At 43.0% G+C, this 14,171-nt stretch overlaps 1 protein-coding gene across 7 annotated transcripts in view; it reads left to right on the top strand.

Moving 5' to 3' along the window:
- The window catches only part of NSD2 (nuclear receptor binding SET domain protein 2), a 96,114-nt gene that overhangs the window by 40,851 nt on the left and 41,092 nt on the right, over nucleotides 1–14,171 (top strand). For 6 of the 7 annotated variants that reach the window (XM_059166980.1, XM_059166948.1, XM_059166957.1 and 3 more), the window contains 2 exons: nucleotides 5,571–5,737; nucleotides 6,232–6,714. In XM_059166980.1, the coding sequence (XP_059022963.1) occupies nucleotides 5,571–5,737; nucleotides 6,232–6,714 (650 nt within the window). The remainder of the gene's footprint in view (nucleotides 1–5,570; nucleotides 5,738–6,231; nucleotides 6,715–14,171) is intronic. The other variant, XM_059166989.1, reaches the window with a different exon arrangement.

Raw genomic sequence — 14,171 nt, 5'->3', positions numbered from 1 at the left:
AAGTTTTCATTTATTTATGAGAAAAGAGAGCATGAGTGGGGTGAAGGACAGAGGGAGAAGCAGACTCCCTGCTGAGCAAGGAGCCTGATGCAGGACTCCATCCTAGGACCCTGGGATCATGACTTGAGCTGAAGGAAGATGCTTAATCGACTGAACCACCCAAGCTTCTTAGTCCTTACTCTTTCTGATGCTCAAATTGTCCCATATTTAACGAGCAGGAGTCCCACTGAGTCCCTTTCAGCAGTGTCCTTTTGACATGTCTCAGTCAGCCTTTGACCACTTCTTACATGTGGCCCAGTAAGATGCTCATTTTATACTTTGCCCTTGTCAGGGAATCAGCTAGTTTCTTGGAGAAAACTTGGGTCTTTTTAGAAGACAGTGATGTGTAGAAGCCCAAATCTGGGCACCAGTTGTGTTCAGCGCTGTGGGAGACAGAGATTTCACAGGGATGTGTGAGGTAACACTCCGGGCAGCACTGAGACCTGGCTCCAAGTGGAGCTCTGGGTCCATTTATGATTCCTGAACACTTGGCAGGCAGCAACTCCATGGTGGGAGTGACATGGTGAGTAATGGGTGTACTTTGGGGGTTTAGATGTCCTTGTTGGGGAAGGACTAAGGACCTGAAGAAGGGGTGGCTTCTGGCATGGAACTGGCTGAGCATATGGGTCTTGTGAAGCAGGTATTTTTTTTTTTTTCTTCTTGTGAGATGCAGCTCCCTTACCCTACCCTGTATCCCCACCCCCAATTTTATTTTCTTTATTTTTGTGTATGTGTACTCCCCCCCCCCTTATCATGCTTGGATTTATAGATATGCTTGAATTTAGATCTTAGTAATGCATTCAGATTTTAAGAATTGAAGTATAATATACATGCAGAAGAGAATACAACTCATAAGCTGCAACTCAATCCAGGCTCTTTTGAGAAATTTCCTTTGAAAAGCTAAGTTAATAAAAGTTCTAGTAGCATTTTTGTGATATATAGCAGCATAACTTGTCTACTATTTATAAGGGCATCCAGGTGGATGAGCAGCTTTGAGGCCTGACTCTTTAAGTTGGAAACAGAAGATAAATGTATGTTTTAGATATTATACTGTGAAAAAGGAATTCTTTTGGATTGGGAGCTTCATGATCTTCTTGACACGTCTGTTTTCATAAGATAACTGGGGTCAGGAGTCAAGTAATTATCTTTTGTGGAAACTTTTGTTGTCACTTTTTCTGTTACGGAAGGGAACCCTCATTGGCTTATTTCCAAATTCCAGCATTTTCTAAAAATACTATAGGTAATCTGGCTTTCTCATATCTTGGGTTATTTAATAGTATAATCTCACTGATTTTTTTTTTTTTTTTTGCTTGTTCTCTCAGTTACTAAGAGATGTGTGTTAAAATCATCCACTGTGATAGTGAATGTACCTTTTTTTTCTTTGCAATTTTGTCAGTTTCTGCTTTACCTATTTTGGTGTTCCAGTGCCCCCCAGGGACTAAGCCAGGAAAGTCAGGCATGGTGATGCTTGTCCTTTATTTCCTGTAGAACTTTGTGCTGTCATGTCCTTGTGATTTTGTCCCTGTGCTCTATTCTTGCCTCTGTGGACTTTGTCTGCATTTTTTATGGCTTCTCTTCCTCCCTAGAGCTTCAGCTCCAAAGCAGCCATGTCTCTTTGTGGAATCCATTTTGCATGCATGGGTGACTGCTGTTAACTCAAAGGATTCTATAGAATCTGGAGAGACTCTGGCTCAATCTGGCCCAGAGGGTCAGGGACCACCTTAAGTCCCCTGGGCCATGATGGGGAGGAAAGGATTGTAATGCAAAATTAGGTACCTGACTGTTGGTGGTTCTCTTAGCAGGAATTGTAAGTAGGTCAAGCGATGACAGTTGTTTTCATACCAGCCATGATTGATGAATATCAGAAATCACAGGAAGAAATAATTACGAATAAATGGTGGGACAACTGGTTAATTATGTGGTAAAATAAAACAGTGAGATATTCACCTCTCAACTTGAACCAAAGAAATTCATATGGATTAAAGAAACCCATAAAAATAGGGTAAAATTAGGTTATATTGCTACCAAATGTCTAGGCAGGAAAGAACTTCAAAACTAAGTATATTTGGGGTGCCTGGGTGGCTCAGTGGATTAAAGCCTCTTCCTTCAGCTCAAGTCATGATCCCAGAGTCCTGGGATCAAGACCCGCATCGCATTGGGCTCTCTGCTCAGCAAGGAACCTGCTTCCTCCTCTCTCTCTCTGCCTGCCTCTCTGCCTACTTGTGATCTCTGTGTGCCAAATAAATAAATAAAATCTTAAAAAAAAAAACCTAAAAAAAAAAAAACCCAAACTAAGTACATTTATTTTACAAACTTGGGATCGGACTATAGTATTCTTCTCTGCTTTTTTTCACCCCACCTGTAAGGAGCATTTTTCTGTGTAGTTAACTGTTTATAAAAAGTAATGTAAGTTCATATTATTTCATCATATGCACTATAACAGATTTTCTGCATTATGCAAATGCTGTGACACATGTCTGTAGTCCTTTTCATGACTAAGGAAAGTTTTTTCAAAGTATTAAAGTAATGGAAGGAGTTATAAATCCCCTAACATATTTTTGAATCTCACCTATTATAAAATCAAGGAAGTATACACACTTATAAACAAACCAAATTCTACTGAGAGGTTAGTTGTGAAAAACAGTTCACTCTCCTCCTTAGAGCTAATTATTTTTAACTCTTCTAACATTTTCTTGTAGTTTTAATACTATCTTTTGATTTCTCATTTACATATTTTCTGTTGATTTTCTTTTATGGAAAATGAAGACTGATCTTTCAGTCATTTATTTCTTTTCTTTCCATTCTCTGCATAGAATTAATTCAGGGTTCTTTGATGATTTTTGTTTGTTTTTGGTGATTTTTGTTTGTTTGTTTTAATTTTTAGCCTATTGGCCACTCCAGGGGGCAAATTAACTCACTGTTTTTATTACATCAAACATAAATGTTTACATGATTTTGACTATGTAAATATCATTCAGTGCAAAGCAAATTGTGTTCTGTAATTGCATTTTCTTTTTTGTACAACTTCTTGTTTTTCTTGGAGTTAATTATTGCCTTTCTTTCTTACTTTCTTTCTTTCTTTTTCTTTAATAGGCTCTATACCCAATGTGGGGCTTGAACCCATGACCCCGAGATCAAGCATTACATACTCCACTGATGAGCCAGGCAGGCACCCCTGCATTTTTTTTTTTTTTAAATCATATACTTTGCTATATAAGACTATAGAGCCTTACTTTTAATTTTTTTTGTTTTTCAAATACTCATTTCTCTGTCCCTGTTGGGGGGAGAAAGAAAGAGAATCTCAAGCAGACCCTGCTGAGCCACTGAGTCCAGAGCACAGAGCTCGCTGTGGAGCATGATCCTAGGACCCCAAGATCATGATCTAAGCTGAAATCAGGAATCAGACACTTAACCAACTGAGCCACCCAGGCACCCCTTGGATCTCATCTTTAATCCTCTTTCCTTGTTCAGATTTTCTTTTGGTATGGAAGAGTTCTTTTATCTTTTCTTCCCCTAGACCTCCCAGAATCTTCCCTTTTCCTGTTTCAATCTGTATTGCTGGCACTCTTAACCTTTTGCATAGTGATAATCTCAGACCTTTTTAAAGATGCTTTCCTGAGTTACATGCATTGTTTTCTGTGGCTTCCCATTGTGCTCACTCGTGGTCAGTTTCCTTTTTTGCTGGAGTATAATTTTTAGGTTCTAAGAAAGTGTGTATGAGAGATAAATTTGATTCCCTGTCATTTGGAGGATGCTACTTCTGTGTTTTCACACTTGACTGATGGTTTGGCTTAGTGTAGAATTTTATGTTGAAAGTAATTCTTTTCAGGATTTTGAAGGTATTACATCATTTCTTTCTAGCATCCAGGGTTGCTCTTGATGTACCTTGTTATGCTACTGCTACTTTTCATTCCATTAACGTGGAAGCTGCCCTTGTCCCCTCCCCCAACACCTTAAATGTCAGAAAGATGTGCATTGGTATGGGTATTGGATGAGGCACTTAGGATTGTTTTAGTTCTGATACATGGTCTTGGGTTAATTCTTAGACAGTGTTCTCTCTTTCTGTCTCTAGAACAGTTATTTGGGTATGGTACTTCCTGGTTTGATCCTATAGGTTTCTTATGGGAGTAGATGTTTTTCACCTTATATATCTTCTTTCTGGAAGATTTCTTAACTGACCTTCCAAGATTTCTTGTTTTCGTTTTTTGTTTTCTTCGAGATTTCAAGGTGTGTGTGTGTGTTTTTGGTTTTTTTTTTTCCATAATTGTATTTTAAAGTTTCCAGTAGCTCTTTTCTTTGTTTTCTTTTCATAGCAAACTAGAGTTTTTCTTTGTTAGGTGTCATCTCTTCCTAGAGTTTTGTGTGTATGGCCTTGCAAAGACTGCTTATTTCTGTGTATCTTGGACTTGTTTATGCTGGGGGCTTCCCTGGGCCCTGGGGGGACCTCTCAGTGATACCCAAACATTTGTGTTTGAGAGGGTATCACTCAGAGGTCCTGCAACCTGTATGTGGAGAGACTGTTAGCTTATTTACACTCCAGCTGGCTGTTGGCCACTTAGTTGGGAGGATCTCCAAAACAACTCAATGGAGAGGTTTTTCCTCTGGGGTGTGTTTGTTCTTTAGGAAGTGTTCTTGGATTTCTTGTGACCAGCATTCTCTGAAGCAGCAGGGGCTGCTAGTTCTCCCATGGAGATCCCCCATTGTCCCTCCACTTGGCACAAAAATGTGACCTCTTATTTTTTTAAGTTCAGTGTGGGACTTGAACTCACAATCCTGAGATCAAGACTTGAGGTGAGATCAAGAGTTGGATGCTTAACTGACTGAGCCACCCAGGCATACTGAAATCTGACCTTTTAACCAGCTTGCTTGTTTTCAACCTCACTTTTCCTCAGCCGAGGATGGCACCTCCTCTCTTGGATTTTGGGGTCAAGTGTCTCTTTCCTCACCCGCCTCCTTTCTGACTGCACTGTAGGAAGTGGCTTCCTCCTTTATTCTAAGAGGAGCATCAGTGGACATCTAAGGGGCTACCCTTTGGCCTCATGGGTGTCCTCAGAGATCCTTGGTGCCCTAATTCCCCTATAGACATTGTGAATGAGTAGCCAGCCCAAGGTTGCCCAGCTGTAGGTGGTGGGGTTGGAATTTGAATTCAGGCTGTCTTACACCAGTCTGTATCCCTTCATTGCTGCATAGGCCCCTCTCTGTGGAATGGCCCTTTTGTTCATGTTGTCTCTTGGCCTTCTTTATTTGGTAATCTTTTTAAGTGGATCTTGGAAGGGAAATGTCCACTTTATTTCCTAGTATAATTTGAATCTTATCTGAGTTCTTCATAAATGCTTTTCCTTTCTCTTTGACATGGAGTATGGTGGGGATAAAAAAGAGTAGGACTTTTTTAGAGGTTAACAACTAAAACAGCACCAAATAAAATGACCTCAAAGCAGCTTCCAACTTCCTATCAGTAATTATTAATAGACTTGCCTGATTTCATCCAAAATTCTAACTTTCAAGTTCTAACATTTTATTTTAAAAACTAGGTCAGAAAAAGAGTGCACGCCAGTATCACGTACAGTTCTTTGGTGATGCCCCAGAAAGAGCTTGGATATTTGAGAAGAGCCTTGTAGCTTTTGAAGGAGAAGGACAGTTTGAAAAATTATGCCAGGAAAGTGCCAAGCAGGCACCCACGAAAGCTGAGAAAATTAAGGTGATAGATGTTCCTTAAGTACAATTTGAGACCAAAACTTTAATTTATATTCTTATTTATTTTGAAATTGTGGTGGCTTGATTTATTATAATGGCTTATGTCTGTCATTGTTTAACTTTGCCCAATACACTGTGTTACAAAACAAGACAAGTTTCCTTAGAGATGGTATATTTGTTTTACTCATTTGATGATAGAGCTAATTTTTAAAATAATTTTTATTCTTTTTATATATATAAAAATATGTAGTGTTATATATATTATATAATCTATATATTACATTAGTTAAATATGACTGGAATTGGTTTCTAGTTTAAAGAAATAGTAGCTACTATATTGGGGTGAATTCCGTCTAAAACCTTCAAGTTAATTGGTTTTTATAGTTTTTGATTTTAAAATTTATCTGAAATTATTAAAGTGTCCTTTTTTTTTTTTTTAAGTGTGTTAACTTTTTGTTTGTATAATGAAACTTATAATGTCTTTTTTTTTCCTTTTAGCTGTTGAAACCTATTTCAGGGAAATTGAGGGCCCAGTGGGAAATGGGCATCGTTCAAGCAGAAGAAGCTGCAAGCATGTCAGTAGAGGAGCGGAAAGCTAAGTTCACTTTCCTCTACGTGGGGGACCAGCTTCATCTCAACCCTCACGTGGCTAAGGAGGCAAGCATTGCTGTGGAGTCTTCGGGACAAATGGTAGAATCCTCAGGGGTCACTGAAAAAGCTGCTGATAACCCCAAGTCCATGAGAGAAGAGAGCATTCCCATCAAGAGAAGGCGAAGAGCCAAGCTGTCTGGTTCTGCCGAAAACCAAGAAAGTGATCCTGGGACAGTAAAGAGTACTCCTCAGAAGATGGCAGAGGCCGATCCCAAGAGAGGGGTAGGGTCTCCTCCTGGAAGGAAGAAGACCACGGCCTCCACTCCACGAAACAGGAAGGGAGATGCGGCATCCCAGTTTTTGGTCTTCTGTCAGAAGCACAGGGATGAGGTGGGTACTGTGATGGTTTCTGAGGTGTTGTGTATTTATTCGGGGAGTTCCTGAATTGGAGGAACATCCCTTCAGTGCTGTTCCTCTGTTTCTCAGCATTATCAGTCTGTAGCGAGCCTTGCCGAGATTTTAGCTCTAATAAATAAGTATTATTAGGTAACAGTCATCCTTGGGGCAAAGATGCTTGCCTCTGCACTGTTGGTTATGAAAACATCTCTCCCATTGTGGACGAGAAGATACCGGGATGGGAATAGATCAACGATGGAAGCATTTGAACACTTTCCTTAATTGTCGTCATAGAAAACGGCATCTGTTAGTGCACTGTAAAGCTTGATTTTGAAGAAATCACCTAAAGGGATTAGGTGCTTGAGGTGAGAGGTCAGTAGGGCTTTTTTCAGTAATGTGAAGGTGGTACAATGTGAGAAAATCTGGTATGTGATTCACTCTGATACTGATCAAATGATCCTCTCAGTAGATGGAGAGAAGGCATTTGATAAAATTCATTGCTCTTTGATACAGAGTTAGCAAGCTAGAATTAGAAGGTGACTTCCTTAATCTGTTGAAGGTTATTAATCAGGAACTTTCAATAAGCATCATACTTATTAATGAAACGTTAGAAGCGTTCTCTTTAAAATTGTGAACAAGGGATCCCTGGGTGGCTCAGCCAGTTAAGTGGCTGCCCTCAGCTCAGGTTAGAGTCCTGGGATCGAGTCCCACATCAGCGTCCTTCCTCAGTGGGGAGCCTGCTTCTCCCTCTGCCTGCCAGTCCCACTGCCTGGGCTCACTCTCTCTCTGATTTAAAAATAAATAATAAAATGTTAAACAAAATAAAATTCTGAACAAGACTAGGTGCCTTTCTTTAACCAGTTATGTTAAGTGTTGTAAAGAAAATACTAGCCAGTATGGTAAGATAAGGGAAAGGAAGGAGAAAGACATAATTGTAAAAGAAGAAATAAACCTGCCATTGTTTGCAGAGGTCTGTGTAAAAAACTTAAGAGAATCTACAGAAAATCTTTAGAAATAATGAGTTCATTAAGACTGGTAGTTGTAAGATCAGTATACAAGAACAGCAACAAAGAGGAAACGTATTAAGACAGATACAATTTGGGATGCCTGACTGGCTCAGTTGGTGGAGCATGTGATTCTTGATCTGGGGATTGTAAGTTTGAGTCCCATGATTGGTATAAAGATTACTTGAAAATCTTGAAAATAAATTTTTTTTAAGGTTTTATTTATTTATGATAGAGATAGAGAGGGAATACAGACATGTGGGAGCTGGAGAGGGAGAGGCAGGCTCCCCGCTGAATAAGCCCGATTCGAGGCACTACGATCATGACCCAAGCCAAAGGCAGATGCTTAACGACTGAGCCACTGAGGCAACCCTGAAAATAAAATCTAAAGGAAAAAAAAAAAAGATACCATTTATGACTGCAACAAAATATAAGGTATCAACAAATAAGTAAAATATGTATAATTTTGGAGAAAAATAACACTTGGTATTTTAGTGGACCTAAATAAACAGATATGTTAATTGGAAGGTTTAGTATTCTGAAGTCGTAGTTGTCAGTTCTCCTTATTTAAACTATAAAATTATGTATAATCCTAATACAATTCCCAATAGGAATTTCTTTTTTTTTTTTTTTTTTTTAAAGATTTATTTATTTATTTGACAGAGATAGAGATCACAAGTAGGCAGAGAGGCAGGCAGAGAGAGAGGAGGAAGCAGGCTCCCCACTGAGCAGAGAGCCCGATGCGGGACTCGATCCCAGGACTCCGAGATCATGACCTGAGCCGAAGGCAGCAGCTTAACCCACTGAGCCACCCAGGTGCCCCCAATAGGAATTTCTTTACCCTTTCTGATTGGATGATAAAAAGCCACACCTGAACGTTGGCCCTATCGCACAGGAAGTTCTGTAAATAGACGCAGGGATGTTTGTGCCATGGGCATTCAGAACGGGAGCATTATCCAGAGTAGAGCCCTGAAGCGTTCTTGAGGGTGTGGAAGCAGTTGGGAAAGGGGTGCAGACAGCTGGTCAGAACTCAGTTACTGTGGAACAGCTTTATGCTTTGGGAGAGCAGAGGATTTGTTAAGGCAAACTGACCATAGATTGGTGAGGAGCTGTGAAAGTTTATGTGCCAAGGACACCATGAACCTCAGGGAAAGGATGAACTGTGTGTATAAAGCTCAAACTATTCTGAAGCCTATGAAAATGGCAATTTCTAGAAAAGTGTGGACAACCAGTGCATCCATGAAGAGATGCTGCCCCACCTTGCTGGCAGCCAGGGTGCTGCAGGTGATGATTGCATGGGAGTGGAGCTCCCCTGCCCCAGGTGAGCCACACAGGCCAGCACCTCCGGAATGAGGAACAGCAGTGAGAACCCCCATTATTTCTTCCACTAGGTTTCAAGAGAAATTCGGCAATATATAGTGGAATTGAAAATGCATGTTTTTATGTATTATGTCATGCCCAGGTATTTGCCCCAGAGAAACTGGCCCGTGCACCCAAGGAGATGGCATAGTGTTCAAAACCTGTGAAAGGAGTGAACAGGTGTGGTGTGCTCTTCCAGCAGGATTCTGGGCATGAGTGAAGTGAACCCGCTGGAAGTTGGGGGAGGGGGAAAAGCAGTGTGCTGATGGGTATGCATATCCCATCATGTTCCTATGAAGTGTGAAGTGTAGCAACCCATCTGTGTACCTGCATCCACCCACAAAAGTAGATGTGTAGCTGTGAGTGTATGTCCTTGGTCTCAGAGCTAAGAAGTCTTCCTAGGCAAGGTGGAGGAACTGTGACCATTGCTGAGTTTGAAATGGTGCAGAGCACTGAGCAGTGTGAATAGTTAGCACACTGGGCCTGCTGCAGGCCAGGGGCACCTGTGGCAGACTTGGAATGTCTACCACTGTGTGGATGGTCGGACTCCTCTTGTAGTTGCTGCAGACCTGCATGCTCTGGGACTTGGGAAGCAGCCAGCCAGCTGTGTTCCAGCCTGTTGTTCCTAGTCTATTTCTTCATGGTCTCCACTCATCTGAAATTATGAGAGAAAAGTGTGTGCCTGAGAATTCAAGCCACTTCACAAAGACCATCCTTTTTGCTTTTGGGGACCCAAATTGCTTTCAGATGGCCTTCCCAGTACTAAGAAACATGCCAAGAACAAACAGAAGCCTGTCAGTCCAGACACTGCTGACAAGCTGCGACTTGAAGGCTGACACATGAGTGAGTTGTTCTGCCCTCAAGGAGCAGTAGCTCTGCTCTGGAGCTCTCCGGCTCTCAGTGCCCCTCCAGAGCCTATTGCCTGTTGCCATCGGCATCCTACTCTAAGCAGCAACCAGACAGAAGGGTGCACAATTAAAATTCAGTTCTGCATTAGAGACAAGTGCTCTGCCTTGCTCTTCCCTGCTTGGACCTGGTCTCTGTAGGGCAGGAGGGTTGTATGAGGCCCATGGGTCCCTTCCCTCCCAGCTGGGCTCAGGTGCTAGTTGATTTTGTGTTGTCAGAAGAGTGATGATGGCAAGATGCTCTTTAACTGGTTCAGTTATGTTGTTGTGATTATAAGTGTGTTTGTTCTGGTTCTGTAATAAGTAATCCTAGATTCCAGTTGAGAATGATCTGGGTCTTTCTAGGGTCTTTTGGGAGGTGGTGGTGACTCCAAGGATGGTTTTTGTTTGGTTATTAATTGATTAATCAATGCCCAACCCTTGAGGAACAGCTTTGGGTGGAGACCTCCCTTTGCTTCCTGGACCTCCCTTTTCTAGAGTCACTAGATAGAAGACTGTGACTATCAAGGCTGCCACTTGGCTCTCTTTTTGAGGTCCAGCTTCTTGCAGATGAAGTAAAGTGTTATGCTTTGTGAGATGTATGCAGTTTTTGTTAACATGTTTTGCTTGTTCATCTTTGTCCATCAGGCTTGGCTCAGATGTGTAGCTCACAATTGTGTTCTGTAGTGTTCCTAGAATACAGTTAGAGGGGCTGTAGGCAGGGCAATGAGTTTGTTGGAAGACAAAGTCCACAGTGGGATATAGGCCCACTGATGAGGACCTGGGTGGGGTAAGGGGTCAGGGAGACTCTGTTTGGAGGCAAGGAGTCAAGAGCAGCTAGGGGAGGCCCACTGTGATGAAAAGCCACAGTGAGGAAACGACTGTGAGGAAGAATTTACTGAAGGCTTTAAGCATCAGTTGTGTTGTCAATGACTACTGATGTGTGTGGTCTCTTTCCCATTTTTATTTTTATTTTTTTAAGATTTTATTTATTTGACAGAGATCACAAGTAGGCAGAGAGGCAGGCAGAGAGAGAGGGGGAAGCAGGCTACCCACTGAGCAGAGAGCCCGATGTGGGGCTCCATCCCAGGACCCTGAGATCATGACCTGAGCTGAAGGCAGAGGCTTTAACCACTGAGCCACCCAGGCACCCCTCAGTTTCCCATTTTTTTTTTTTTTTAAGATTTTATTTATTTATTTGACAGACAGAGATCATAAGTAGGTAGAGAGGCAGGCAGAGAGAGAGAGAGAGAGAAGGAAGCAGGCTCCCCGCTGAGCAGAGAGCCTGGGATCATGACCTGAGCCGAAGGCAGAGGCTTTAACCCACTGAACCACCCAGGCGCCCCTCAGTTTCCCATTTTTAAAGAATCTTTTTCACCTTCTCTGATCCTAATTTTTACAGGCGCATTAGAGTTGATCCATGCTATATGTCTCCATTCTTTGTATAGATGTTCGTGTCAATTATGTAGTGTTGCAGGACACATGACCTCAGAACTTAGTGGCTTAAAACAACAACACACTTGGATTCTCAGACAGTTTCTGTGGGTCAGGAACTTGGGAGCAGCTTGGCTGGGTGGTTCTGACTCAGAATGTCCCATGAAGTCGTAGTTAAGATGTTGGCTGGGGCTGCATCTTCTGAAGGCTTGACTGGGGCTGGAGAATCTTCTTCCAAGGTACTGTACTGATAGTGCCTGTAGGAGGCCTCATGTGTGGTCCTCTCCATGGGGTGGCTGGGGTGTCCTCATAGCACAGAGGCTGGCTTCTCATGGAGCAGTTAATCCAGGAAAGGGCAGGGTGAGGTCTTACATAAATCTTAGACCTGACAAATTGTATGCCCTTGTTTCTACACTGTGCATTGGCTGCACTGGCCAGTGCTGTTCAATAGGGAGGCAGGAGTACTAGGAGTGGAGGTGTGAGGTGTAGGGTACTGTAGCCACCTCAGAAGTCTAAAAGCCACACAAGGCTCTGAAAGGATGTGTGAGGTGACAGGTGGGCTGAGAGCAGGGAGTCGAACTCTGAGGAGCACACAAAGTCTTTGTACTGGTAACAGTTTAATCAGCACAGTGTGTGAACTTGTGGGTATTTGGTTTTCCATATTTTTTTGTGTGTCTGAGATATAGTTTATTAAAACTTGGGGCACCTAGGTGGCTCAGTTGGTTAAGCATCTACCTTCAGCTCAGGTTGTGATCTCAGGGTCCTGGGATCGAGTCCTGCATAGGGCTCCTTGCTCAGCGGAGAGTCTGCTTCTTACTTACCTTCTATGCTCATACTCCCTCTCTCTCTCTTTCTCTTTCCCAAATAAATAAAATCTTTAAAAAAAAAAAAAAAAGAAAAAAATGGTTGGGGCGCCTGGTGGTGGCTCAGTCAGTTGAGCATCTAATTACTGGATTTGGCTTGGGTCAGGATCTCAGGGTCCTGAGATGGAGTTCCATGGTGGGCTCTGCACTCAGTGGGGAGTCTGCTTGAAAATTCTCTCTTCTCCTTCTGCCCCTCCTCCTGCTTGCATACATGCTCTCTTTCTCTTTCAAATAAATAAATCTTTTTTTTTTTTTTAAGATTTTATTTATTTGACAGAGAGAGGACACAAGTAGGGGGAGGGACAGAGGGAAAGGTAGAAGCAGGCTCCTCCCCACTGAGCAGGGAGCTGGATGTGGGACTTGATCCCAGGACCCTAGGATCATGACCTAAGACAAAGGCAGACGCTTCACGGACTGAGCCACCCAGGCACCCCTCAAATAAATAAATCTTTATAAAAAGTATGGAGGTTGCTACTACTGAGTGCTTACTGTCTGTAAGATACATTGCCTGTATGTTACTGTGAAAGAAGATTATTCAGTTCTCATAAAGGCCTTTTGAGGTTGGCGTAAATTATCCCTGTCTTATAGCTAGCTACCCTGAACTCTGAGATGTAAAGTGACTCTCCTCTACTGTGGGAGGACACAGGCAGGAGCAAGGACAGGGAATTGGCCCGAAAAATCACATCTGTGCATGTTTGTGTGTGCACCCGCATGCATAGAACTTGTAGTCTTTGTACTCCCTGCTTTAGTGATGAGGCCCATAGACTTCAGGGAGAAGCCAGGGCCTCATTAACCCAAAATGATGAGGGGCATACTTCTTTGTCCCCGCTGGAGTTCACAGTACATGACTAGGGATGAAAAATAAGCAGGTGGCCCCCCAGAAGGTGAGCACTGTGGGTAGGATGGTGGCTGCTTTGACCTTTCTATTTCCTGTACCTAGCTCAGAATGTTCCTTGAATGAATGAATGAATGAATGAATGAGTGAATACAACATTGTAGCTGAAATTAAAAGGGTGTGCCAAAGTCAGCGTGGTGGAAGAAAATGTTTCAGGAGAGTGTGGCCTGTGGAGAGGCAGAGCCTGTTGTTGTGCCCCTGAGTGCAGAGTTGTTCAGGGAGTGATGAAAGTGGGGGGTAAGGATGGGCTCCAGGCTATGGGGGGGCTGTGGAAGACATTGCCAAGTGGCAAGGACCCTATTCTACATATGGGCCAGGTGTGGTCCCTCTAGTTGCAAGGAGGGAGCCCTTTTAGGATGGGATTGTCAGCCGGTAGATGGGTCGGACTGAAGGCCAGGAGACTGGTTCGTGAAACCATAGTCATCTAGATGGGGTGGATACACAAATGTTCAGGAGTGGAGCTGGCCGACCTGGCAAGGGATTTAGGTACAAAGGGAAGGGGGCCTCAAGGAGTCAAGTCTTGTTTGATGACAGCTGTGAGCATGGCATGGCCAGGATTCATCTGATTGAGGACATTGTATTCAGGGCTGGATGACTGAAGGTGGTGGGTCCATGAATGCATGTGCTGATCATGAGGAATCTGGAAGTGGAGAGTTCCAGAAGGCAGTTGTCCTGTGACTTTGAAGCCCTGTACAGAAACCTTTGCTGCGTGAGGGTCTGAGACCTTTGATGCTTGGAGTGTTGGGGCTGGTGAGCTCACCCTCATGAAGGATGGGCAGGCAGAACAAAACCCTGCTGGACAAGGGGGCCCCAAGATGAGAGGAGGAAGCAGGTGTATGTGGAGCCGGGACTGCAGGGGCACAGTGGGAACGGTGACAGTTCACAAGGGACACCGAGAACACCCAGTAGAACGCTGGAGCTCAGAGCTGTTCTTTGCGTTGCAGAAGGCATCCTGGGGTTGTGAGGACATGGAAGGGCTGCATGATTATTAGGCTGCTGTTGACCCACATCT

This window comes from Mustela lutreola, chromosome 1 (assembly GCF_030435805.1).
Source record: "Mustela lutreola isolate mMusLut2 chromosome 1, mMusLut2.pri, whole genome shotgun sequence".
In the NCBI taxonomy this organism is placed as follows: domain Eukaryota; kingdom Metazoa; phylum Chordata; class Mammalia; order Carnivora; family Mustelidae; genus Mustela; species Mustela lutreola.
Note: the sequence above shows the minus strand (reverse complement) of the source record. Positions and strands in the feature narration are given on the sequence as shown.